Source organism: Megachile rotundata, chromosome 5 (genome assembly GCF_050947335.1).
Source record: "Megachile rotundata isolate GNS110a chromosome 5, iyMegRotu1, whole genome shotgun sequence".
NCBI lineage: Eukaryota > Metazoa > Arthropoda > Insecta > Hymenoptera > Megachilidae > Megachile > Megachile rotundata.
The window spans coordinates 20,904,076-20,930,851 of NC_134987.1; the positions used below are offsets into that span (position 1 = coordinate 20,904,076).

Below are 26,776 nucleotides of genomic sequence, written 5' to 3' on the forward strand. Positions count from 1 at the left end.
CAATTGTTTTCTTCTTAATCTTTATATTTTTATCAATGATTGTCAACTGCTCTTCTAAAATTTTCGTATATTCTTTAATTTCCTGTAACATTTTTATGCAGTCTGGAGTCATTAACTCTGATGGTTTCACAGAATTATGTTTACATTCTAATAGTGCAACCTCATATCTTCCATCTGAGTAATTGCAATCCATATTTTTGCACCTCACTTCTTGATAGTGGCAATCTTGAGAATATTGTTTAATGCTACTTTTATCTTGCAATTTTTTTATTTTATTCGACATATCTTGTAATGTATCCAAAGCAATATCAATTGTTTTCATACAACACTTCTCTTTATTTTCTTCATTACAGCAATCAGTATTTGCAAATTTCACTAAAGTATTTGTTGTAACATCATTTGTACATTTTATATCTGTACATGTTTTTTTGTGCCTTTTTTCTGTAATTTGATTGCAAGTTCTTTCTTCCAGTGAGATGTGTTTTCCGTAATTATTCTCGGAGATATTGCACACTCTATTAGTACAAACACTATTTTCAATTTTATCATTGTCAATCAAATTTTTAGTGATGTACGGTATTCTATTAGTACAAATGGAATATTTGTAATCTGTAGAACGCAATGAATTTTCAATCCTCTGAAATTTAGAATTGACGAATGCGTTTATAGATTTTGAGTTTAAATCTGTATTCCTAAAAGTCATCAAATTTTGCAAAAGTGATTTATTATTTTCTCTCGGAACATAACTAAAATTTTGTTTACCAGTATCAAATTTCTCTAAATTGACCAAGTCTTTCTTCTTATCATTTTGTAACATGATTTGTGACAAATCCTTCCATGACACTTTTTTACTCGATTTCAAATTACTTTTAACGTCAAACGTATCCACATCAAAATTTGTTTCAAGTTTATCTTTCTGATCTGCTTTCTCTAAAACTGTGCTGTTAATCTCGGAAGATATCGGTTTGCTGTCAGTTGTATCGTTCCATATTTTGGTAGAATGAAAGGGGTAACGCAAAAAACTTTGTCTTCCGTATGCAATTTGAGGAGTGCTAGTAAAAGTTGATTGTTCAATATCTTGATTGTATTGCGTTCCACTTCGTCCACCTAATTGTGACACATCCAAATTATTTGTTACATCAAAGGCAGTGTGATTGTTAAGTGAACTAAACTGTTGCGTATCTGGTCTTCCCAATTTTGCTTCATATTTCATTCTCACTGTTTGTAAGACGTTAAAATGATTGTCTGCGTTAAAGCAGATGGAATGATTTTTTTTATTGGACAAATCTAACTCCGACATATTTGTTCGAGTTAAATACTCTCTACTTTGAGGCACTGATTTATGTTCATTTTGTGCATCTTCTTTTTGCACGTAGTTGTACTGATTGGAATGTAATTTACAATCTGATCGTAATGTTATATTAATGCAAGGTACATCACACTGAATTTCTTTTGGACGATTATTACATCTGTTGTTACTCTTCATATTCGAACATCCAAAACGTGACATTGCATTAGCATCAATCGTTTTCATCCTGTTACTTTCATCATGCTCTTCATATTTTTCGTTCTGAAAATATCTGTTGATCAGAGCACGTTAAACGATACTTTATATAACCACATTTAAATCTACGTTAAAACTGTCTGGTGTGGAATTTAAAGACCTGTGAACAAAAGAATAATAAAAATAAGATTACGATTTGGATAAATGCAGCTACCAAATTAAACGTCGAAGTTTGACGATTGTATTACGCTCAAATTTATTAATTATTTCATATTAAAAAACTGTGTATTATAATTGCTAATTGAACCACCACAAAACACGTACAAAGCAATTGGTTACACAATCACAGAACTTTTCAGTGCTTGTTGGAGTTTTCAGAATTATTCTGTCTTGAGACATCTGCTTCGTTACTCGAGATACAAGGCACGAATGACAATTTGTTGGACGATGAATCGTTTAAAGATTTTCTGGAGGGTAAACACTTGCAATCCAAAGGGAAAGAATTTCGCTTGTTTACTGATTGCGCAGGACTAAGTATACGGGAATGTTTGGGAATCGCGGTGTAAGGTTTCTTCAACCAGTCTACTATTTGCCTGGCAGTTTAATTTTCATTTCTTTTTAATAAAATGGATACTAACGTATAAAGTACTGCAGAGATGGACAGCACAAGGGAGGTTTGGTTTAGATTTTACTTAATAGATTTGTACGAGTGAAAAATTATATCATGTATAAAAAAAAAAGTTAGAAGCTCTTGTTAAATCCACCTCGGCATTAAAAATCTGTTTATATTTTACTAAATATTTATCTACCTTTGCGTCGTAAATCCTGTATCATTTGAATTACAAGGGATTTGGTTATTAGGAGGTGGAGTTTGGACGAGTGAATCAGGAAGACCTTCTGAGTGTCTAAAACAAACATACAACATATAAAATCTAAACAGCTACTACTACTATATTGAACGCCTACTGATTCCAATTTTATACATCAACAAGTTTGAGCTGTAATTAATAAAAGTTTTCGTAAAACATACCTGCGAGTTTCTTCTTCCTTTCTTGCACGATCAAATCTCTCGTTTGTAACTTGTCTACGCAGTTCACTGATCTGCTTACAGTACTCCGCAGCTTGAGTTTGATATTGCCGTAGCTTTCCCGATTCCGACGATCTACAACATTATATACACATGAAATACATCTTACAATAACTCAATACGAAACTCAATTGTTTCTTACAGTTTACTTTGCAGTTCGGACATCTTTTGTCTCAGTCTGGACATCTCGTTTTGAAGCTCCTGATTGTTGGCCTGCACGCTTATAGATTCTTGCCGCGCTTGATCCAAAAGCATCTCTAACCGTTCGACTGTTGCGCGATCTCTACTCATCTGATCTTGAATTACAGTCTGCTCCGCTTTCAATTTAGCGATTTGCATATCGTACTAAATGAAATTGGATACCGATTATTCTATTCATCCGCATATTCCATATGTACAATTTATGGAAGTCATTGCATCATTTACCTGCGCCTTAAGTGCGTCTTTATCATCCAGCTGTAGCATCAGCGTATCTTTTTGCTGATCCAATTTTACACACAAATCTCTCACAGCATTCAAATCAGCCTCTGTTCTGCGCCTCTGTTCCCCTTGTTGGCGCAACTGTGTTTCCATGCTTGCGACATTTTGAGTTAATTCGCTAATCTACAAAATTTGAACGGGAACAGATATAGATATAGACATTTAAGGATACAAAGATCTATAAACTAAGAATATACGTCTTGAAATAAGTAACACCTGTGTTTCATAGCCTCTGATCAGAGTATCTTTATCAGCCAATTGTCGCTCTAAGTCTAACAGTCGATCCCTAGCTGACTGTAGTGCTCCTCTCGCTTCAGCCGCTTCAGACTCCAAGCTGTGATTATTATTTTCCAGAACTGTTGCTTCTAAACTCAAACTTCTGAAGTGATTCAACATCTCGGTTCTTTCACTCTCCTGCAAATATATAAACAATATTAATTTATTTTAAATTTCTACCTATTTCACATAGCATCACTAAAATTTAGTAAAACCACCTTTCGATTGAGAAGCTCCTCGGCTCGACGGACCTCGCCAACGTAAGTTTGAAGTTGCCGCTTCAAGTCGGAGCATTCGGCGCGAGATGCATCCAGTTCGCGCTGCAAATTTCTTACTTCGCAAGTAACCGCAGCCAAATCATCCTGGATCCGTTGATTTTCTTGAATGGCATTTTCCCGATCGTAACTGGACGTTTGTAATTGCCGTTGAAGATTCTCTACCTCTAGCTGCGACATTCTCAATTGTCTGCCTTGCTCAGCACTCTGATCGACAGTTATTCTGCAAAAGACAAACGAAGATCTTATTTCAGCAACTGAATTTTCAAAAGAAAAGTATGACAAAATCAGCGTCTTTTTAACCTCGTTTTTGGATACGAAGTTTGCATTAATCATGGAAACGTTTTTTGTTAAACCTACTGTACTGTCATCATTACTTCATAGTATTAATATTAAATTCGTGTCTATTCGATTATGCGAATCGCACGCATATCCCTCGATGGCGCAAGTAGCGTTCTCGAAAGAGGACAAGGGCGGCGCGATGAATTAGGCGTCTATCGTGACGAGAGTTGCTTCATTCTTTCTCGAAAATATTTACGTGGCCAGATTTCGTTTCGCTTGTGGATCACGTAGCCTTCGAAACGACTTTATTAGGTACTACGAACTACATACGTAGGACAGAAATCGTAGAAAGTCGATGACAAATTAAAACGTGCGATGTTTCATGTATCGTGTTATAGGAGTAAGTGTAATTTTATCTACAAAGATTTATTATGTTAATAACAATTAATCATATAAACCATGTGTATCTCTAAACAATATTCTATAATCGATCTAATAATCGATCATCGATCGAACATGTTTCGATCACGCACCTGCGCATTACGTAAGCGTAAACGCACGCAGGCGCATAGTCGTCGCAATTTGAAAAGAAAAAAGTCCAGACAACCTGGACACCGAACAAATGGCTTTCTCTCATCTTATGATCCTTCCTTGATGCTACCAGCTTCCTTCGATGGTTCGTATCTATGCAATACTACCTTTTTCTCTGTACGAAAGTGAAAATAACCTTAAGAAATTCGCAATATTCGCTAGCATTCGACACGCATGAGTCGTAAACACGTTGCAAGCATGTCCATTAGTTAACGCAATTTGAAATTCAGCGATGGCTCGAATGCATATCCTTTTCCCGAAGAATCAACTGTAATTATTTTTCAGAATATTTGACAACTGTCGTGACACGTGGTGTTCCAAGTAACACGATGATTAAATAATCGATTACAGCTGTAAGATAACGAAGACTGGAATTGTGTCATGGACTTCGCGAAGAAAATTACGGTAAGAAGAATGTTTCTTTCAGATTCAATATAAGTCGCATTGCAAAATGAATGGATTTCCACTACCGAGACTGTTACGTCAAATGATCAAAAATGACTTCATTCAAGTAGCCGGACTGTTTAAAAGAGCGCGAAGTTTAAATAAAGATAACAGATTATGGAATAGGTATGATTTATTAAGAGATGCAAGATTTAGACGTCCAAGTCTAAACACGTATATTTAAATCTAAAATGTTCACGTTAATTTTATGTGCAATAAATAATTCAAAGGTCCACTTTTATTGGATCTGGAAAGAGGCATAGATGCTTAAGAAGAAGGGAAAGCAAATACCATAATGTACTTCCTTCATTCGAGAATACATTTTTATACGTGTATAAATATCCATAAAATAATCGCGGAAGTTCTTCGGCATAAATGATGATAAAATTGTACAGATTTTCCAATACTTTCATAATTAATGATGGAAACCTTACGCCGTCCATGAGAACTAAAAACAACTAACCTTTAATCTGGTCATAATTTAATCAGCATCATACGTATTCCATGCTTTCTACAAAACGAGAAGGAGGTATTATGGCTCTTTTTTTAACATTTACATAATGTTTCCGATACTTTCAAATTTTCAATCTTATAAGTTACGTTATCCTTAAAGAAAGATGAGAATTTCCTTTCAAGAATTTTTTTTCTATATGATATCGACTAGCATTTATCTTATTTAAAGAATAAACTGAAAAATGTATAACTAATTTTAGGTAACAAAGAAACTTAAGAAACGAAGGAACTCAAGATCCGCCTTCAGAATTCAAGGTTCGAACGTGTCGACGAAGGTCATCGTACGTCCGTTTCATCCCGTTAGACTTCGTCATTGAGCAAGTCATACTTTCGTTCTCGTTCATCCTGAAGAATGTCCCTGAAATCGAAGCCGCGATAGAGAAGCCAGCTACGTTTCGCGGTTACGTTACACGTTTACAAGATCTGCTGCAATCATGGTTCAAAGATTTCGAGTTGATGCAACTATGATCTTGAAGAGAAATGTTATGACACATATAGTTCCGTGACTATCGTCTTGTTAACTAATTGGAACGAAGAACAATTGAACAAAAATATGAAGATAAATAACAAGCAAACTGGAAGTTCAAGATTGGATTAGATTGAAGAAATGGTTCATGCAACAGAGTGCATCAACCTAAACGCGCTTCTACATCGATTGTCCCTCGACCAGAATTCTATGTACGATACTCGATGTCAAAATGGGCGCCCTTTTAGAGGTGCCGTTCACCTTTACCGTTACAGGTAAAGGGCATTGCACGGTTCCTCGAAATGCAGGGAACGTCAGCACGTGAGAAACACTCGCAACAGGATGCATAAGAAGAACCGTTGTAATCTCTTCGAGTCTCTTGACTCCTAGAGATTACGTGATCTCTCTGGAACAGGGCCTGCCGTTGTTCCGAATCTCCATATAAAAGCAACATCTCGGTTCTTTCTCCGTGCAATCACTCCGAAAGATACACACCACTCTCCATAAAAGGATCATTTGATTTCATTTTAAAGCGGGACCCAGATGACTCACGATGTACCCTCGAGATCTCATGTCCGGTTGTTTATAGCCGTGGTATGTCTTATTACGTTGATTTTGTAATTCGGTATTACGTCATCAGTTAACCAGTCCCTGATCTATGCGGAGTCAAATATTTAGAATACACTGGTTACACTCTTCTATGTTGGTTAAATCATTTCGTACCGATTATGTAACAGGTATTTCTTCCTAACGGTCGATGGTTAAGTCCCATTTATGAATATTTTTACTAGATCCGTATTTTTATATGAACTTAATTTCAGGCTTTAAGATCTTGGAAACTCATAACTCTTCATTTACACGTTCAATGGGTGTATTCATTTCAACTGGTAAATGATTTGTAGGAAGCGATTGAAAAGTTTGTTTCTAGTTTGTTGTCTTGCTTTAATCGCAACTCGCTTTGCCACTTTCAACTCCTGGACATCGGAGTGTAAATTACTTGATTTATAAACGAGGTGTGGCTAGTAGTTAATTAGACCGGGGTCTTAGGGATCAACTTACATCGCCTACTTTACTATTGGAATACCGAATGAAGAGATACTGCTATCAAACAAATAGAAATATGAAAATTTAAGTTTGTTCTTAAAATAACTAACATCCTAGAGGTCGTCATTTTATATCGGCAACGAAGAAAGTTACAAGGTACCAATGTTTTATTTAAGTTCAAAGATTCCATAGTTTTCCTTCCGGTGAAAATGATGGAGCTTTTGAAACGACTAACAAGAAATGACGTGCAACACCGTTTCGATCACTGAAAGATTGGGATACGTGTGGAGATGCTGGAGAAGAGTACATCGAAGGGGAAAGGAGTCAAGTAGGTTGGTTCGTTGAAATGAAGTTACCAGATCCATCGGGGTTATGCAATAGGTCGTAACGAAAGCTGCCTCCGAGAAGACGGATGCTTTTCTCTCCTGTTCGGAACGACCTTACGGAGGTCGAGCAACGAAAGACTCGATCGCGAAAATTTCGTAACTGGGAATTTTCAAAGGACTCAATGATCTACGATATTACAACACAATTTCGCAAACACGATTACTATGACTGAGTAAGTTCTGAAATGATTGAGAAATGGAACATGGAAAAGGATTTACATTCCACTCCTCAAGTTTCATACTTAATGAGCAGATATAATTGCCAAACTTATCTAATGCATTCCTTCTAGATTTCGAACATAAAAGACGTCACAGACTGCTTTCCCCGGTCTTCTGGAAGCGATTGCAAGAAGATGGAGGAAACTACCGAAAAAAATGAACGGGAAGGGAGTCAGGACTAGAATTGGGTTCTTGTCTCGGAGAAGTTAGGTAACAGCGCAATGCCGTAGAGGTGATTCGAAGTCGTTGCTTCAGTCTGGCAGTGGTACTCGAGCCAACACCATCGTTTTCGTTTCGCGCGACTCGCGTTGATCGCAGGATGTCAAGCGACGAACCAAGGACTAGGTGAACTTCAGTGAATATCTGTGATGTGATTACTAGCGAGCGGACCACCATCTTCACCATGAAACCCTCATTGTAAGTCAACTCTTCCTATTGCAAAACATTTTTTCTCTTATGTCCATTATGTCTGGTTACATATAATATTCACCATTTATATTTTAGGTTGATGTGAATAATTTATATGTTAAATTACAAATTCTGCAACAGTGCTTTTTGATTAAATAACTATGAAGAAGTAAGTTAAGGAAGTGTACTATGAATGAAACTCGGTAAACATAAGATGCAACAAAGAAGTATTAATGCTAAGTACACAATACTCAAGTACCAATATAAATTTTAAAAAGCATCTGATGTCAGATGAAGTGTAGGAATGTTAGAATCTTCTTTTAAATGAATTTTTCAATAATGTAAATTTTGTAATAGAAATACCGATGTAGATAGAAAGGTTTTATAACAGTAGTAAATTCTGTACTTGTTTGTGGTAGAAGTATTAACCACTTCAAATTCTTGTGAAGTTATACTCTGTACAATGGCATCCATTAAATGGCACGAAACAATATGCAATTTATAACTATGATATACGACCTCAGATAACGTGGAAGCCAGTTTGAAAATCTATAGCGGGCACGCGATAACCCATGCATTACCCAGTCGGAATAAATATAATTAAAAAACGAGCACACCATAAAGAGATAGGATGGTGCAACTCTTACCCAGAAATTCTATCGTTCCTGCACTTCTCGAAAGGGAATTTACTTTCACGATACAATACAAATTCTTGGGTTATTTTTCATCGATTCGAAGAACCCATTGCAAACTCTCTGATTTTTCAGAATTACCTCCGAGATTTAATAATTAAACTAAAATGATTATATCGAGTACAAAAATTGCAGAACTCAAGCACGTAGAAATTTGTGAATCTTCTTCAATTGTTCTACCCTGACATGCAGTTTCATTTTTCTTTTTAATTCAATGTTCATCATGAACGATTACACATTCACCTAACAATTCAGCGATAGACTTATAGTGAAAGTTGCATAACAAGATTGAGCGAGTAATTTCGAAAGGTCATTTCGCATCTCTAACAGAAAATGTCACGGCACGGAGAGGTGCTCCGAGGAAGATCAAATGGTGATTTAATTCATGGTATTCTTTGGTGGTTACGACTCGTTATGTAATTATCTTAGTGGAACGATCCAAGTAGGACATAATGGTACGCCTCTTAACAGTCAATTAGATAAACAATGGAAAGAGTTCATTGAGCCACTCCAATGAACAAATTAATTTGAAACCATTACATTGTTGTAGATGGAATAGATGATTCATTCATCGATCGAACAACCATCACTTATTTTAATTCGCTTTGAAATTACATGTTAGATTGTTGCACGTCGAGTGATTATATGCATAGACTTTCCATGCCTCAAAATCGACCATTGTTCTGTGTATTGGCAATTTTAATATAAGAACATTGAGGGTTTGTATATTGTTCCTCAGACATTAAACTTTATGATATATCATAAGTTATAAACTCTATATTTTACCTAATATAATTTAATATGAATTACACTGATATTAGATGTAATAATCCCCAAATCTGTTTAAATTGTATAAACATAATCATTTCCAATAGTGAAAGAATAAGTAACTCGGATAAAACTTCTTTTGCAAAATGAACGAGTGCTGGCGAGAAAGTTATATGACAATGGGAGTACAAAATGAAATAATTACGATAATCCTTTTCGTGAATGCCTAGTAGTATAACCATGGAATATAGGTCGAATTGCCCGAGGAAACAGTCGCTCTATAAAACGTCTGCTAATGATATAACGTTGTTGATTGTTATCGCATGTTACATTATGAGTGAACATTATGTAACATGCAGAAAAAGTGGAAAGGGGCTTGAATACGAAAGAAGTATGAAATTATTGAACGTGTCGAGAAATTAGTGCAAGAAAAACAATGTAACAAAGACCAATGCTGTTACGCTTAGAGAGCTCGATTATTGTTATTCACCTATTTTATACAGAAATTATAATTAAAATAATATTATAATTTCTAATGACAATAACTATAACAATTCTACGTTCAGAAAGTGAAATTGGTCAGTTACCATAATGGTAACGTGTTCATTGATAAATAAATGACAAAAGAATCATACCTACATCGTCTGCTCTCGTCACGATCCAAGCAGCAACAAGAATAACCTTCTAAAGAACTCATCATTGATCTCTTCGTACTAATAAATGAAATTAACAATTTTCTGCTGTATTCTCTATTGCGTCAAAACAATATCACGTTTGATAGCCACAAATGGTAGTCGAAACACCCACACTAATAATTTTGTGCGAAATATGACATAATTCCTATAGTTACACGATACTGCAATTCAATTGTTTATTACAAAAAATAAAAAATGTCGAATACTGTTAAACCGCGTACTTTTCAATTTTTATCGCAAACGAAATACAATGCTTATACACGCGTGTTAACTACTTTTAAATAGAAAGTCTCCCAGTTAAACTATAATTTTCTAATAAGGAAAAATCTGCAGAATTGTGTGAAAGCTTAAAATAAAAATTTTAAATGAATTCTTAGCTACATAATCCTGTAAACAGTAAATAGAGTTATACAATACATGTTCCAATAATTATGATATAACCAGGAAGTAATTAAAATGTCCTTTATCGTCTCACAATTACAGTGATCGCCTTGAGCAATTGAAAATTTAAAGCCTGACTTCCGAGGTGCTGATCAAGCAATTAGTCATTGTACACTGACGATTAATCTTCATATTTTATGAATTAACATGCAGGTGGACGTGAAAGTTCCTCGTAAAAAATGATATCGCAAACTGTTAAGATTCGATATAAACAAAGATACTTTTACTTTTAAGTAACGCGATATATTCTTCAATTAAAGAGCAATGAATGCACTTACGTATAAAAGAAACTTTCTTACGACTCAACTACCACGAGTGAAATTATGACATATTAAGAGTGAAATCTCAAGGATCAAGATTATTATATATTTCTTCGGATTCTGAATGTTTTGTCACGTATCACCACGCGTTATATGTTCCTGTTCAGAATGTAACTCATGTTTTGTAGGCGTTATAAAAAATTGCATGTATTCATTCGTTTTATGGGGTATGTAGAAATTCCAATAAACCTATTTGTATTTTCGCAAAGAAATGTACAGAGAGATATATATTGTTTGCCCGGATTCGTCTCTAATACTCTCACTTTTTATTTGCGCAAAGTCGTCACACCGGCTTGACAATGAGAAGCAATAATTACACAGGAAAAAGGAAGCATGATACTACGCAATGCGCGGTAGTTTTCTAGTAACTATGTGACTTTCTTTAACGATCTTATTCTGACAATCCATCTTTTCCTTTTTCGTAATTGAACAAAAATTCTAATCAATTGCTCTTAATGACGTGTAAGTATACGCTCTGTTAAATACTTCCCTACGTTTCAACAATAAAAGAAAATATTTTCGATAAAGAGAAGAAAACGTTGACACAACTGATCACACCAAAAAGACAGTAATAAAGATGTTAGGAATAGATTTGTTGGTATGTTTCTCGAATAAGATCACGATGGACTAATTTCGAACACTTGCTATCTACAAACAAGAGCAACAAGCGAAAAAAAGTTTAATTAATAAAACGATAGCAAACTATCAGCGAAACTCGTTCTGAATGTAATGGAAAGTCATGGAAGAAAGCTTGTCTAGCAACTGTTAGAATTTAAGCGGTAAAGTTCCTCGCATCTTGTAATTACTTCCTTGATTTTCGGAAGCGTGTATAAATCTTGGAGATAAATCTCTTTAATTCCTTTAACTTACATAAAGGATTATCGCTCCATCGAAACATACTGTAGCTTACACAAATATTATAAAACATTAATCAAAAAAAATTTGTCACTATTCAGTTCATGCACCTTTTTTGAAAAGGGGATTAATATTCGAAAATCTAAAGATAGAATGCATCTAAAATATAAAATAAAAGAGATTCCGATACAATCTTGATACCACTGTAAGATACACCGGATATCACTTGAAATGGCTGGTTGTCCGGCAACGTTCGTAGGGAATAAGAGAAAAAAAGAGGAAAGTGTTTTTGCTTTCAGTTTGCAACACTTGCGAAGCATTCGTACAGGACTGTATTCGTATTCTATATGCATGTCGTCATCTTAAACTCTGCCATCAGGGACAATGCCATTGCCATAGTGAAACAGTGAAAGTATGGTCATTTTATTTCTGTCGTGCTTTTGCTCTTTCTTACCGTACCCTCGATCTTGACACACGTACACGCACACGCGTGGCCATGTGTTTTCTAACGCAATCATTATTCTCCAGTTTTTAACACACATTTTACACGAGTCTTCAAAATAAACATATGGAATTGCTTTAAAGATGACAATATGATTCCACTTATACAAGTTAATCTTGTCATCTTTTACTCTACTTTTGATGACTGTTCTCTGAAGTTCCACCTTAGTTTATAATTTCTGTTCTTCTCCTGATCCTTCATTTCCCTTGACTGTTATTTCAATTAATCCTTGAACTTCAATTCCAAATTATTTTAATTTTTTTGTTGAACATCCATCCTCTCTTGCTTCCATTCTAATCTTCATATCATTAATAATATCCATGTAAATTAATCACCAAATGGTTTCCAGTGCTTTACGGGAATTGCTAGTGACAATTTGGTTGACATCAATGGTTCAGCTTCACGTGAAGTCAGCGATAATGCCTCCACCATGGGCAGACCCGTCGAGCAATCCCTGCGCCGCTCAACCACGTGGCTGGCAATTGTTATTTTGGCCGCCGGATGGAAAGTGTTACAAAATATTCCAGGCAGGTGCTGCATTTCTCTTTAAAGAGTACATTAGAAGCAGCTTTCTGTGGTCCTTTTTTCTTTATTCCACTCGTAGCCATCAAATTCTGAAACATGCTTGTTCAACAGATTGGAGCGCCTTGTCCAGAGACGATGGAGCTGGGTCCTGCAGCAGGTGGAGGTGGTATTGTGGCAGAGTGCAGGTGTCCTCCAGGAACTGCACAATCCCCTAGAGATGCTCTATGCCATCCAATATACACTAGAGCGTCTTGTCCAAAAGGACAATTCTTTGAACCTGTACCAGAGACCTCTGGAAAGTCCAGGTAGTATAAAACTATCGTATTTAATAAATTATTAATGTACCTGTCTGATTTCTCTACCTCGTCAACTATATCTTATAAAATATTGTACAAAACTATCACTGTACACAGTGCATCAATAAATACTTAAGGTATTTTATTCTTGAACAAAGGTGGGGTGTCTGTCGAGATCCAGAGCCATGCACAGAAAAAGGAGAAGTCTATTGGCCTAGAGATGGCAAGTGTTATCCTAAATTTAGTAAAGGGCCATGCCCAAAAGGAGAACTTCTCACAACGGATGAAGATGGGTTGACTATATGTTCCTGCTCTATAACGGGTGAACTAGGAAGGTACCACTGGCCAGGAAGCGTAGGTGGGTGTCACGAACACTATACGAAAGGCCCGTGTACAGAACCCGGAGAATTATTCTTGCCAGGTGGAACATGTGGTTGCCACTCTGGATTACCTCATTATCATGAGCCGACTAGACTGTGCTATCAATTAGGTGAGATAAATTACTACGATAATCATACAATTTTGTGACACTAATACTTGATATTAATAATAATTGATTTTCTTTGTAGGTGGCATTGGTCCATGTACTCAAGGACATTACTTTGTCGTAACAAGTGCAGCGTCCAACGAAGACATAATTCGAGCTAAATGTGTGTGCAAACCAGGTCATGTCCTCTATGAAGATGGATTTTGTTATAGACTTTATACAAGAGGGCCTTGTCAATCTGGTCACATGTTGATGAACTCAACGACTTGCGCCCCTGTACCCTGCAAACGTGGAAGATTGTACTTTCCACAAGAAAAAACGTGTTATAAGATAGGAACCAAGGGACCATGTCCCAATGGACAGATCGTGTTATATGATTACAATGTACGACCATCTATTGATGGAATTAGTTATAATGGCATATGTGGATGCACCAACATACTGAAGAACTCTGACAAATGTTCTGAAGAAAGTAACGATAGCTGTGAATCCACACCAGGGATGGTGGAAATAAATAAAACTTGTTACAAGTTGTACACTCAAGGTCCGTGTACCGCAGGAGAATGGCTGGTTGCACAAAGAATGCCAAAACCGACCTTATGGCAGAGCAAAGAATCTGAACCCAAAGCTAGATGCGAGTGCAGACCTGGATACAAAAGAATCACAGAGAATTCCGAAATTTCTGAACTAGAGAACAACAATCTCCTCTCATCGGGTAGTTGTCAACCACCCACTGTGAGCTTAGCAAAGTTTCTCAACGAAAATGTGAAATCAATAAACTTTTAAGTACACAACAGTGATAGAATGAATGCAAAATCTGCATGCAAAAGTTGTGTGTATATTGTTAAACAATATATGTAAATAGCATTGTACAAATATCCCGCGTAAAGTAGTTGTAAAATTTTTATCTAAAGTTTGTAAGAATTTTTATTTATTTAATGACTTAAGGCTATGAAATTTTTCATTGTTCTTTCCATTACGTTCTAAATCCAATGACAATTTATTATACTATTTTAAATATTTTTAATAATTAAATTTGGTATTTGATCATAATTGTTACTGAAAATATCTTGTAAATATATGCATATAATTTATCGAAATTCTTTTGAAGTATAATAAATATATTTTTGCATATGGTAATAATTAAACTTTGTAAACTGTAAGAGTACTCACTCATTTTTCTGCTGTAATTCACGAATCTGTTGCTCGTTCCCCATTACTTGTTGATCTTTGATCATTATTTCTTTCTCTAAAGCAGCTATTCTCTCTGTCTTCTCGTCCAATTCCATCTAACAAAAATTATTTACATTATCCTACATGTGTTTTATTATCTTCTCATTACAATAATTGCCATAACTCACCAATAATTGATCTTTCTCATGGTCCAAATGTGCCATCTTTGATTTGAAATTATTAACTTCTTGTTGTAATTCTTTCACTTGATTTTCCAACTGCAACTGCTGTCGTTCTATCGCTCTATTGCGGTCCAACGCCTTATTTAATTCAGACTCCGATTGCGTTAATTGATTCTGCGCGTCGCCCAGCGCCTGATCTGTTTGATCTTGGAGGGCTCTGTAATATTTATGGATCATATTTCAGCATTTCACTATTTCACTATTTTACTATCCTCGTATACGAAATAACATATACCGGAGTTGAAAATATTGCGTCCGTTGAGTTCCTAGTTCCTGTTTAGTTCGTTTTAACTCTTCTCGCAGATCTTGCAGTTGATCTTCCAGACCATTTATGGTTGCTCTTCGTGCTCCTTGTGTAAGTAAAAGCTCTTGTCGTTCCTTTTCTATCTGTTTCAACCGAGCTTCAACATCAGTTAAATTTTCCCTCAAACGATGTTGTTCAGACGTGTGTGCTTCTGTTGCCATCTAAATAATTAACTACCACGTGTATTCATTGCATAAAACAATACAATTTTTTTATTAAATTATTTGGTTACCTTCAATCTTTCACGTAATGCATCACGTTCCTCTATTAAACGTTCAACATCTGCTCTTGCAATATTTCGTTCATGTTCCAATCTTTCAATGATGCTCTAAAAAATTTCATGTTTGTCAATTCAATCAAGCTGTTAAAAGTATCTCATTACCTTTGCTTTGCTAATATCTTTCACAGCCGAAAGAGCACAATTACACGAAGTACTACGTTTACATACATTACACGGCCGACAAGATGATTTATGTTCAGCCTTATAACTCTGTAAACGCGTTTCTAAATTAAATTTTTCGCGGTACAATTCTTGCTTTTCTCGTTGTAATTCATCTACTACACTTTCCTTTTCAGTTAACTGTAGTTTTAATTCTCGAATCCGTGTCCACAAATCAGCCTGTTTTCAGAAGTAGAAATAACAGTAAATTAAAAATAGGTGTAAATAGTAATTGAAAATAAAATCTTACATGGTCTTTATCCATTGTTTTACTATTGTAATCCTTAATTTTATTATATTCATCTCTGTAGAAATCTCTCTCTCGTTTTAATTGTTCAACGGTTTGCTGTAACTAAAACATAGTTCAAATAATCTATTAATATGATCACGATTGTAATATAACATATAAAATACATACATTATTGTACCGAATTCCATTCTCATTTTGAACTTCTCTCTCTTTATGAGGTTCTTGGATTTCTATTCCATTTTGTCCTGATAATGGCAACAAATCTACAAATGTCTAAATACTCTAATCTTACTTTATTTTCTCATTTCATAATCTTACCTCTATTATCGTCATTTCTTTTTCCTTGTAAAATTTCCTTCATGTTCATTTGATCTTTTAACTGTTTATTGCTATATTGTAACTGAATAATATCTTGTCTTTGCTTCTCGTTTTCTCTAGCTAATCTTTCTATTTCATCATTTAAGTTTCTTTCTGTTCCAAATTTTCAAAAATATTTGTAGATTATAATACTTCAAGTTAAATTATATTTACCAACTAAATAAAGATAAAAATTTTATGTACCAATTATTATTAATTCATTTATCCTATCCGTCGTCTGTTTTTTCTCATTTAATGTTGATTCCAAAGTGCGTTGAATATTATTCTTTTCCATTTTACAAGCTTCAAGATTTGCTTTCAATTCTTGTACTTCTCTACGCTCAGCAATTAATTCACCCTCTAATATGTGTACTTGCATCATTACTTCTTCTAACTTTTGCTAAGTAAACGTACATAATACGAAAACCCATGAAAAAACCAAGTTAAATTTGAATAAAACTATTTTACAAATTTATTACCTGTAGCTTAGAAACTCTTTTATTATTTTCTTTAACTGCAGAATTACAATCAGCCTCTACAGCTAATGCTATATGGTCTATGTCTCTCAATTCTTTTTCCAATTCTTCATTCCTATCAGCAAGTTTAAGTGCTTGAGACATAGCATCATGTTGCTTATTTAAGGCCTCTATAAATAATATTATTTATACATACAGTTTACATTATTAGAAACTTAATTTCTCTTTACCTTTTAACTGCTGTTCTAATTCTAGCTTCTCTTGTTGAAGAATCTTTAATTCATTAATTTCCATGTTATCATTATCTGTCTTCTTACAAGCACAATCTTTAAATATAGCAGAATATGGTCTGCCTCCATCTAACATTTTTTTCAATCGTATAATTTCTTTTTCCTTTATAGTTAACTGCAAATAAGTTCTTGTGATATATTTGAAATTATATTGTTTTAATGTGCTACACATGTATTTAATTCCAATGTATATATTACCACATGCTATTACTTGTAATTAATAGTAAATATAGCAAATTCATGCAATATAATGCTCAACATTTTTAAATTGGAAATAAAATGATCCAAAACTCATGCAGATGTATTTAATTGACAGTAATATACCTGATTTTTTAGCATATGTACATTTTCAATTTGCAAAGAGAGTTCTCCCTTTAATTTTGTTACCTCATGACTCAAACAATTCATTTTATGATCTGCCATGTTTAACAAATCAACAACCTTCGGTTCTACTGTGCTTAAATTCGGCAATGGATTTTTGCTTTTAGTTCCTGTTCTTGGTAATGGTTCACCTTCTATGACTGGTCTTCGAAGTGGAAAAACTGGACGTTTCTTAGAAGCTACAATAATAAAATGGAATGTCAAATTTCGTTTTTAATAATAATAATAAAATATCAAAAAATATAAACTATTTACCTAATCCAACATTACTAATAGTTGGCTTTAAACATTTCCCTTGAAGTTCTAAAATTCTTTTAGACTTTTTAGAAGATTCAATCTCCAATTCCTTAATTCTATGTAAATTACGAGATGATGCTAACTGGAGATCATTACATTCACGCTCCAATTTATATATTTCCTTTTTAAGATCCTTAATTTGTTTCTGATGACCTTCTTTTTCTTTTATCAAATCTAAATGAAGCTGGTTACATTCTTGTACTAATCTCACATTATCACATTTATATGGATCAATTATGGATTGTAATTGTGTATGTGCCTATGTATATAGTAAAATCATTTAATTACATAAAAATACAATATAATCTAATTTTGATATTTCATTAAACTTCATTAAAACAACTATAATGTAGTTATAGTAAGCAGTATATTCATTGTTTTATATGAAGGGTGTTCTAAAAATACATATGTATACAACTTAAGTATACCAATTAAACTACTTATAAATGCTTTACAAATAATACTAGGTGATGCATTTAAATTTAATAATAACTAAACTATACAAACCTCAATATTTTCTTGTGCAATGCTTTTAAAATGCTTCAAACTTTCTGTTGTTTGTATTAAATCAGCAAGCAATTTTTCTATCAAAGGAAGTGCATCCAAAGTAAGCGCTTGCTTGTATCCCAAATTATCTAAATGCTTGCGAACAGTTCTATATCTGGCTGCTACATTATACTCATCTTCCATACTCATCTTTATAAAATTTATTTTTCACAAAATGGACATGAAATTTAAGTGACTCTTTATTTAAAGTGCAAGTATCTTTGTACTATATTAGTTTAAAATATCATTTCAATATACAATTCATTTAATAAAAATGCTCTAATATATTATATTTAATATATATAATATAACCAAAATATTAAACAGCATTTTATATAAACTTGACTTAGTCAAGTCAATAAATCTATTACAAAAATTTGCCTTTCTGGAACTATTGTTCCTTTATTATAATTATACATGCTACTCATTATTTATATACACAATGTTAACAATTACTATACACTTTATCGAATAAAAACACATTCGCGTTAAGTATAAACATTATTCAAAAGTGTTACCAACATTACAACATATAATCTTTGTTTACTTATTCGTTCAACGAAAGATCAGGTCTATTTCGCGCAACGTAGGTAACTTCAGTAAGTTTCCCGCTATTTATTGCTCTCTGATCGTCATATGTTTTTTACTTCATCGGTCATATACATGGTGAATAAAATGTAGTATAGAAATAATAAAGAGGCAGTTGACTAGGTATGATCTAACTTAAAAGTTTACAAAGTTGGAAAATGTAGAATCTGAGAAATAAAAGATTTAACCCTTTGAGAATTTGAAAAGACAAAGATTTAGAAATTAAAAAATTTGCAAATTTGAAACTTTGTATCACTGAATATATAAGTTTGGCGCCAGAAAAGTCATAATGGCACATGCGTGTTACTCTTGGTTATAAAACGTACCCTAACCAATGAGAACTGACATGTGTAGAAGGAACAAAAACTCGTCAAACGATACATACGATCTCTTATTGAACAGAATATAATTGCATTTGAATAAAATAAATAAAAAGAACTAATAGAATTGTTAACATCTTAAAACAGCAATTAACGAAAACATTATAGTATATTCTAAACTATAAATATAAAATATTAAATATCGTTTTATATATACTCAAATATTAAGTAAAAAGCACATTAGTTAAATACGAGTAAAATACTTTATAAAGAACAATGACAATTATATTGAATTGCAAATATATTACTTTTTCAAAATGGCGTTTTAAACAAATAATAAATGGAGGAATTTTTAAATAGTATTCATAATGTGTAAACACAGTAAGTCAAAGTTGCGCACGTCACTTGTTTATTCATGATTGAGGAACTAACGTATAATGTATAGAATGCAGAGCTCTGCAGAGAGTTGCAGTAACTCTTCACATTGTGTTCTTGTCCTGTGCTTTTGACAGTCAATTTAAATTTAAAAATGATTGACATAAATTATCTTTTTGCAAGCAGGTTTTGAATATAAATGTTTTACAATAAACTGAAAAACATGAAATTGGAAATAAACTCTATCAATGTCTCATGATACAACGGTTTTTGATAATTTTACTTGAAGAGAAAATCTAAAATAATACAAAAGAAATGAACACGATCAATTTAAATATGCCGAATGCAGAGAAAATTCTTTTACTTCTAGAAGAATTGTGTGATCTTTCTTATCCTGAAGTGCAACAAAAGTTAAACAAATACGTGAGTAATACTGTCGTCGTTTTGTGTACACAATTTTTCGCGGTACGCATGCTTATTTTTAAAGACGCTGCAACTTGTTAAAGCGATCAAGTTTATGAAAAGAATTATTTATCATAGTTAATATTATTCGAAAACTATTAAAATCAAAATATATTGTATATGGAAATAATTGTTGTACATTTTTGTTATATAAGTCTAATAAATTTTGTTAAGTATAATAATTGCAAGAAATACTATATGTTATTACAATTAAGTTTAATTTTAATCTTATTTCTTTTTAATGTTGTAGATACAAAGTGTAACTAATACAAAAGTATCTTTTCTTGTACCCATCTTGATAAAGTCAGAAGAAATGGTTATTCATGTGATAGGAGACAAAATTTTAGACAGGGAAATAAGATTTCCTGTAAGTAATTATTATACTATTATTCTTTCATTTAATTTCTTAATATTAATAGTGATACCATTATTGCAGAAAAAGATAAAAATTGTACATAAAAAGTGTACATACTAATCATACTATCATTGTCTTCATAATTATTTTATTAAATAATTTTATTGTGTTTAACATCTTTAGTATAAAATGTATACCTTGAAAGAATATTCTTTTTTTGAGATATAGCAAAGAAAATAGTTTCAAGGATTGATTCATGATACAAATAGTTTGCTTAGCATTGTAATCCTCAAACAGAATACTTAGAAACCTACATAAATGAAGCCATACACAGATAGAGGTATTATTGATATAACACTGCAAAACTTTTCAAGTAATCTGTATAAAAAGTACTATCTATATATGTTTGCACACACATATATCTACAGTGATATATTTTATCATTATTCACACTTTCCTAATCAAGGTTGTTATACCTATATATTTATAATTCTTATTCCAACTTTTATTGAACAATCAAATCAGCTTAAAATTCTTCATCTTCAGATAAGATAATACTCTAAATTAATTATAAACTATAACAGGAGTTATATAAACAGTATTATTATTTGGATTTTTAATTGAAGAAAAATCTATTGAAATGTATAAATATTTATATTTAATTAATAGTTAATTAAGGAATTATTTTATATTACTTTCACAGTTTTGTTTCAATATGTATATAACTGTAAACAATTTTTTATAGGTATCAAATAATATTTTATACAAAGCAGTGCTAACTAAAAAGCCAACTACTGCAGATATTACAATGCTTGATGAAGAAGTATTACGTTACCTCCAACCAATATGTCCAATGACAAATTCACTTCTGACAATTCCCATACAACATCCTAAGCAGAACCATGTAGCCTTAGTAGTTTCTCTAATTGATGAGAACAATCAAAAGGAAATTACTTGTAAATGTACAGAAGCTGTTCAAGAATGTTTTAGGTAGAAAAATATACAACTTCTATTAACTGTATAATGATACCTTCAAAATATTTCTCTTTCAAAAAAATAAAAAATTTTTCTTTATAGATTTTGCTTAGGATTTCTTTTAAATTCACTTACATGTCATGAAGAAACTCGCTTAAAACACCAATGCCAAAATTTACTTGCTGTTTCTAGAAAACTTTTTACACATTTGGGTAATATTATTTTTAAGCTTAATAATGTAATTAATCTTGAAAGTTTATATATTCATTATATTTTCAATGATAATAAATAGGAGATTTTTCTGATCTCTTGCGAGAAATAATGGCTGAAGTTAGAAACTTAACAAATGCAGAAAGATGTTCATTATTTCTATTGGATCCTGATCAGCAAGATTTAGTTGCTAAAGTATTTGATGGTATTGCTATGAAAGAAGTGAGTTTATGTTTCAAATATGAAGTATTATACTTCATGAAGAAAGTTAAAGATCCAATTATTTCTAGTCTGTGAAAGAAATGAGAATACCTATAGGACAAGGTATAGCAGGTCATGTTGCAACTACTGGAAAATTACTTAATATTAGAAATGCATATGAGCATCCTCTTTTTTATAGTGGAATAGACGAAGTAACAGGTTTTAGAACTAGAAATATCTTATGCTTTCCAATTAGAGATGAAAATGGAATTGTTGGTAAGTAAACATGTGCTTAAAATTTTTTAAATATTTTTTGTATTACATCCTTGTTTTGATTTTGTACTGTAGGTGTTGCGCAACTCTGTAATAAGAAAGATGGATTATATTTTGATGTTTTTGATGAAGAAGTTGCTACAGCATTTAGCATCTATTGTGGAATTTCTATAATGCATAGTATTGTTTATAAAAAGATGCAAGATGCTCAAGCAAGAAACAAACTCAGTAACGAAGTGATGATGTATCACATGAAGGTAAAAATTCATGGGACATTAGAATACCTGGTACAAGTATTGTTATACTATTATACACTTCTATTAATACATGTATAGGTTGAAGAAGATGCTGTTCAGGCATTGTTAAACTGCAAGGATGAACATAATATAAAAGACTTTGATAAATTTCAGTTTACTCCTAGAAGTGTTCCATATAAACATATGCCTTGTTATACGATCAAAATGTTTAATGATTTGGGTCTTATCAAACATTGGAAAATGAAATTATCGACTTTAGCTAGGTAATCAAATTATATTATTTTTAGTTTAATATTCAAAGTAAGTGATAAATTCGTATTCATTATTGTAGGTTTATACTATATGTTAAAAAAGGATATAGAGATGCACCTTATCATAACTGGGTACATGCCTTTTCAGTGGCACACTTTGCATATCTGTTAATAAAAAATTTGGAACTTATTACTAAAAATTATATGACACACTTACAAGCTTTGGTTTTTTTAGTATCATGTTTATGTCATGATATTGATCATAGAGGAACAAATAATTCATTTCAAACTAAATGCAGTACAGTTCTAGCTTGTCTTTATAGTTCCGAAGGTTCTGTGATGGAGGTGAACTATATATAAGTGTTTTAAACTAACATATGCTAGTATGTCATATTTCATTGTCACTATTATATTACAGAGACATCACTTAGCACAGACCATGTGTATCTTAAACACAGAAAACTGTAATATATTTGAAAATTTTAATAGTGATGAATATAGCGAAGCATTAGATTTACTAAGAAATAACATACTTGCAACTGATTTGGCAGCTCATTTTCGCACTGTAGAGAAGCAGGAAGAAATGGTTACAAAAAATTTTGATAAAAATGATCCTAAACAATTGAAACTTTTTTTTGGTATGCTTATGACATGTTGTGATCTCAGTGATCAAACTAAACATTGGAAGGTTTCTAAAAAGACTGCTGTAAGTAAGAGTATAAAATGTAATAAATTCATGAAAAGAAATATTGAAAATTTGAATATTATGTTGTATTCTTAGGAAAAAATTTATGATGAATTCTTTTCACAAGGAGATTTAGAAAAAAGTATGGGTAGTTCTCCTATAGAAATGATGGACAGGGAACGAGCATCTATACCAGATCTCCAAGTTCAGTTTATTGCAAATATAGTCCTACCACTTTTTATGTAAGTATTGTTATTTCTTTATTTTATTATTTTTTTTAAATATATTTTTAACATTCATATGCATAAAGTTTCTAAACATATAATGATATATGAGGCATTTAACTTTTCATGAATAGTTTTTAAAGCTATTATTTTTACTCTTTTATTGTATTTTCTTTGTTATTTTATTTCTTAGTAACCTTTCTACGTTATTCCCGGTGATAAAACCACTTGTTAATGTGTTGAATGAAAATCGAATTTTATGGGAAGAATCTAAAAGTATATTTCAAAAATATACAAAAACGGGAATGAAAGGTATCGACGTATTATTGGATCCTGCATTTGAAGAAGAAGTATTACAAATTTGTACTCAAAGCAATAATAATCTTCCACAAACTTCTACAAACAATCATTAAATAAAACGAAAAGTAGTATTTGAGATGAAAAGATAATTGAAAAAATATTCTAAAACGGAGAGATATCGGAATTGTAATCTTTTTAAATCCAGAAGCAATAGACATACCAATTCCTTGTTAGAAGAATAGTAGTTGAACAAATTATTTTATCAAAAGAATGCTGGCGTTCTAAAAAGAATATTTATTTATTGCAAATTTCGTATATATTAAAGCTTTATTTATATTTGTTGCAGAATATTTATGTTACAAATTGTACATTCTTGGTTTTTTGAAAGTATGTATTTATATATCGATCAAATACTTTTTTAATCTTTTATTTTGAGATGAAAATATATATTTAATATAAATATAAACAATATATAAACTACTGCTTAACTTATGCAGTTTAAACAAATTTGTATCTCATATCAAAAACTACTAGCTTTATATCGATTGTTACTTTAATTTTTAACATTCGTAAATGTTACAATTTATCAAATATGTTTGATAAATCTGAACACTGTTAAATTGTTAACTAGTTTTTACTATTATTACATGGTTATCACCATATGCAAAAAGTATATTTTTTGCTAATGGATCATAAGTACTATTGATAAAATATTTAAAAAACAATTTCAAGTATATTGGTTTTATTACCATACATCAATGCATCATTGAACCTTCAAACCTATTTATCCTGACAATATCAAAAGTGGACATATAGTTTTCGTGCATTAAGCCAGTGATATTAAATAATACTTGTAAAACATACTTTTTGTAACATACAATAGGAATAAACTCTGTATATTAAAAAATACAAATGTAAGATTATTATTTATCTGTAAAATCAAAAATAATTATATTAAAATCTACATAACATTAAAAAAAAAAAAACAAAATATAGTAAAGTACCACTGTGATGCTGTAGAATTTTAGAAGCAGAAAAGGAGGTACAGCAAATGACTGTTAATTGCAAATTTGGTTTCCTGAAGAAGAGGTGGCGATTCTTCCTGAAAAAAGTACTGTTTTAGTGGCGAGCTATGCTATTAGAGGTGTATCAAAATTCTAAAAAATATTTACTTACCAAACTACCGATCGTGCAGAGAATCAGTGGTTTTGTTATGCCCTCTAGACTTGAAACGGCGAATTGAGGACTTACAATATGCGCTTGCTTAAACCGTGCGCGTGTAATGCACAACACTTTGAAAGCCGAATAGTGCATATAGCGAGCGTTGATGACTGCATGTAAAAGAATAATGCACTGACAGAAAATTTTGGACAATAAATGAAACTATGAATTGTAGCTCTTAGCTCGATATTATTTTCTAAAGACTATCTTTCGATAAATCTATAGAAAACAACATCGATTACCAGGTCACACCACGTGGAGGTGGCTACGATAGTGACCCACCCTAACTCCAAATCCCTTCCTCCCTCCGAATGCAACCTCATTTATCAGAAGGATAAATGAGTTCTAACTCTACTTAGCCCATAGGCTCGCACATACAAGTTCTTTACCACAATCCCGTAAAGAGCTTGTATCACACGCACACACGCACATACATTAACTTAATACTAATTGCATAGGATCCCACGCATACGCTTAACTTATTCTAAACGCCGCACGGTACCTCTCATTCCAAGATTGCACTCAAATAATCTATGACGAAGTAAAAAAGCAAAGGGGCAAAAAAGAAAGTTAGAAGAACTTTCTACTAAAAGAGAAGAAAGTTAGAAGAACTTTCTACTAAAAAGAAAAGAAAGTTAGAAGAACTTTCTGTGAAAAAAGGGGACCATTATTTCTCGCCAAGCGAACCTTGCTTTCCATGGGTCAAAGGGTAGCCCATAGTGGCTTACGTGAACCACGACGGCAAAGATGAACCGAAGATACCTTTGGTAAGAACGAGTGATACACCCCAGTTGGCGGAGGGTTTCCCATTTCTGACGCGCGGGCGACTTATACAGAGGACACCCTTGCCGTGATGCCCCTTGGCAGTATGGCGGCAGATCGGGGGGGCACATCATGCTATGAGAGGTGCTCCCCCCGTTCGGCCCCGCCGGGCAAAGAATATCACTCGCGCTACACCGGCACTTGCAGCTCACCTCTACCGCGTGTTCACAGCGCTATCAACCCCCAATGATCCACTTGGGCGCAGAACGATTGACAAAAAATAAGTGGGTATACTACAAGCTAACGCGTACAAATATTGAGAATTGAGCAGATGAGTGCAAGTTGGAATGAGAGGTACTTACAAGGACCCACCCACCCTTCCCACGAGCACACTTAACTTAGAATTAACGCACGCATACAATTAGCTTAAAACTAACGCACGCATCCCTCGATGATCCCTCGATGATCCCACGATGATCCCTCGATGATTGATATCCTCAATGATGACCTATTACCTGTAGAATAAATAGGTGTAACAATAATTCATACTGACATGTAAATTTATATTAACATTTTCAGAATAAAAATTAAATAAACCTCGAATCGACTCGGTAAAAACCTGAAACAGACAAATACAATTAAGACACATATGAATAAATAAGTTGCTTGCATAAAATTAAAACCTGAAACATACAAAAATGATTAAGACAAATATAGAACATTGAAAACACTTACATAAAATTAAAGCCCTAAATGTGCCTTTTGTTCTAAAATTGCACTCGTGTAATGTAAAGGTAAGTAAAGAAAAGAGTAAAAGAAGAAAGTTGGAAGAACTTTCTTTTAAGTTTAAAGCAACTGTTCATAAAAATGATAGGCTACTACTACGAACTAATATCTAACAAGTTAAAAAATTGTAAAGATGAGCGCAAGTTAGAACAAAAGGCACAATTTGCGTAAGTTTTTCGCCACAAATCGTGACGATTTGTGACGAAAAACTTACGCCCGA

General features: G+C 32.8%; 3 protein-coding genes and 2 long non-coding RNA genes across 9 annotated transcripts; 3 read left to right on the forward strand and 2 right to left on the reverse strand.

Annotated features, from left to right (window-relative positions):
- Positions 1-1,525: 1,525 nt before the first annotated feature.
- On the reverse strand, positions 1,526-18,860 carry LOC100876508 (uncharacterized). 3 transcript variants are annotated; one of them, XM_076531481.1, is made up of 22 exons: positions 18,273-18,860; positions 17,724-18,024; positions 17,412-17,647; positions 17,028-17,202; positions 16,801-16,967; positions 16,526-16,721; positions 16,283-16,435; positions 16,133-16,209; positions 15,965-16,066; positions 15,658-15,894; positions 15,508-15,603; positions 15,207-15,436; positions 14,918-15,128; positions 14,730-14,845; positions 3,566-3,845; positions 3,288-3,485; positions 3,018-3,194; positions 2,734-2,936; positions 2,535-2,666; positions 2,314-2,409; positions 1,829-2,097; positions 1,552-1,664 (listed from the first exon to the last, which is right to left on the reverse strand). In XM_076531481.1, exons 1-21 carry the CDS (start codon positions 18,459-18,461, stop codon positions 1,860-1,862), a joined length of 3,810 nt encoding a protein of 1,269 aa, XP_076387596.1. In that variant the 5' UTR covers positions 18,462-18,860; the 3' UTR covers positions 1,552-1,664; positions 1,829-1,859. The 3 variants fall into 3 exon arrangements, with proteins under 3 accessions (XP_012140545.1, XP_012140542.1, XP_076387596.1); XM_012285152.2 differs by lacking the exon at positions 1,829-2,097 and having other exon boundaries at positions 1,527-1,664; positions 16,133-16,227; XM_012285155.2 differs by lacking the exons at positions 1,829-2,097; positions 2,314-2,409 and having other exon boundaries at positions 1,526-1,664; positions 16,133-16,227.
- On the forward strand, positions 4,378-5,534 carry LOC143264431 (uncharacterized). Its single transcript, XR_013038144.1, has 3 exons — positions 4,378-4,580; positions 4,781-5,065; positions 5,170-5,534. It is a non-coding gene; the product is annotated as an uncharacterized LOC143264431 (long non-coding RNA).
- LOC100876616 (uncharacterized) lies at positions 5,655-15,974 on the forward strand. The gene is made up of 6 exons (XM_076531503.1): positions 5,655-7,521; positions 7,639-7,984; positions 12,598-12,775; positions 12,885-13,078; positions 13,228-13,559; positions 13,639-15,974. Exons 2-6 carry the CDS (start codon positions 7,971-7,973, stop codon positions 14,340-14,342), a joined length of 1,422 nt encoding a protein of 473 aa, XP_076387618.1. The 5' UTR covers positions 5,655-7,521; positions 7,639-7,970; the 3' UTR covers positions 14,343-15,974.
- Positions 18,861-18,912: 52 nt separating the features above from the next.
- LOC100880193 (cGMP-dependent 3',5'-cyclic phosphodiesterase) lies at positions 18,913-24,700 on the forward strand. Of its 3 annotated transcripts, none has more exons than XM_076531485.1 (13): positions 18,913-19,022; positions 19,781-20,017; positions 20,307-20,423; positions 21,157-21,401; positions 21,489-21,598; positions 21,679-21,818; positions 21,887-22,073; positions 22,146-22,327; positions 22,406-22,590; positions 22,659-22,923; positions 22,997-23,284; positions 23,360-23,505; positions 23,681-24,700. In XM_076531485.1, the coding sequence occupies exons 2-13, from the start codon at positions 19,910-19,912 to the stop codon at positions 23,898-23,900; spliced, it is 2,193 nt and encodes a 730-aa protein (XP_076387600.1). In that variant the 5' UTR covers positions 18,913-19,022; positions 19,781-19,909; the 3' UTR covers positions 23,901-24,700. The 3 variants fall into 3 exon arrangements, with proteins under 3 accessions (XP_076387600.1, XP_076387599.1, XP_012140531.1); XM_076531484.1 differs by lacking the exon at positions 18,913-19,022 and adding an exon at positions 19,462-19,600; XM_012285141.2 differs by lacking the exons at positions 18,913-19,022; positions 19,781-20,017; positions 20,307-20,423 and adding an exon at positions 20,589-20,751.
- On the reverse strand, positions 24,668-25,274 carry LOC143264430 (uncharacterized). Its single transcript, XR_013038143.1, has 3 exons — positions 24,964-25,274; positions 24,792-24,889; positions 24,668-24,718 (listed from the first exon to the last, which is right to left on the reverse strand). It is a non-coding gene; the product is annotated as an uncharacterized LOC143264430 (long non-coding RNA).
- Between the last annotated feature and the right edge of the window lie 1,502 nt (positions 25,275-26,776).

Bases quoted from the DNA above. Each gene is read 5' to 3' on its own strand.
- LOC100880193 (XM_076531485.1), top strand. From the start codon at position 19,910: ATGAACACGATCAATTTAAATATGCCGAATGCAGAGAAAATTCTTTTA. The intron at 22,591-22,658 runs GTAATCAAATTA...TCATTATTGTAG, and splicing joins AAATTATCGACTTTAGCTAG to GTTTATACTATATGTTAAAA. The intron at 23,506-23,680 runs GTAAGTATTGTT...TTTATTTCTTAG, and splicing joins ATAGTCCTACCACTTTTTAT to TAACCTTTCTACGTTATTCC.
- LOC100876508 (XM_076531481.1), bottom strand. From the start codon at position 18,461: ATGAGTATGGAAGATGAGTATAATGTAGCAGCCAGATATAGAACTGTT. The intron at 15,437-15,507 runs GTAACCAAATAA...TTAATTATTTAG, and splicing joins CATTACGTGAAAGATTGAAG to ATGGCAACAGAAGCACACAC. The intron at 2,410-2,534 runs GTATGTTTTACG...TGTTTGTTTTAG, and splicing joins AAGGAAGAAGAAACTCGCAG to ACACTCAGAAGGTCTTCCTG.
- LOC100876616 (XM_076531503.1), top strand. The intron at 13,079-13,227 runs GTAGTATAAAAC...TCTTGAACAAAG, and splicing joins GAGACCTCTGGAAAGTCCAG to GTGGGGTGTCTGTCGAGATC. The intron at 13,560-13,638 runs GTGAGATAAATT...TTTTCTTTGTAG, and splicing joins TAGACTGTGCTATCAATTAG to GTGGCATTGGTCCATGTACT.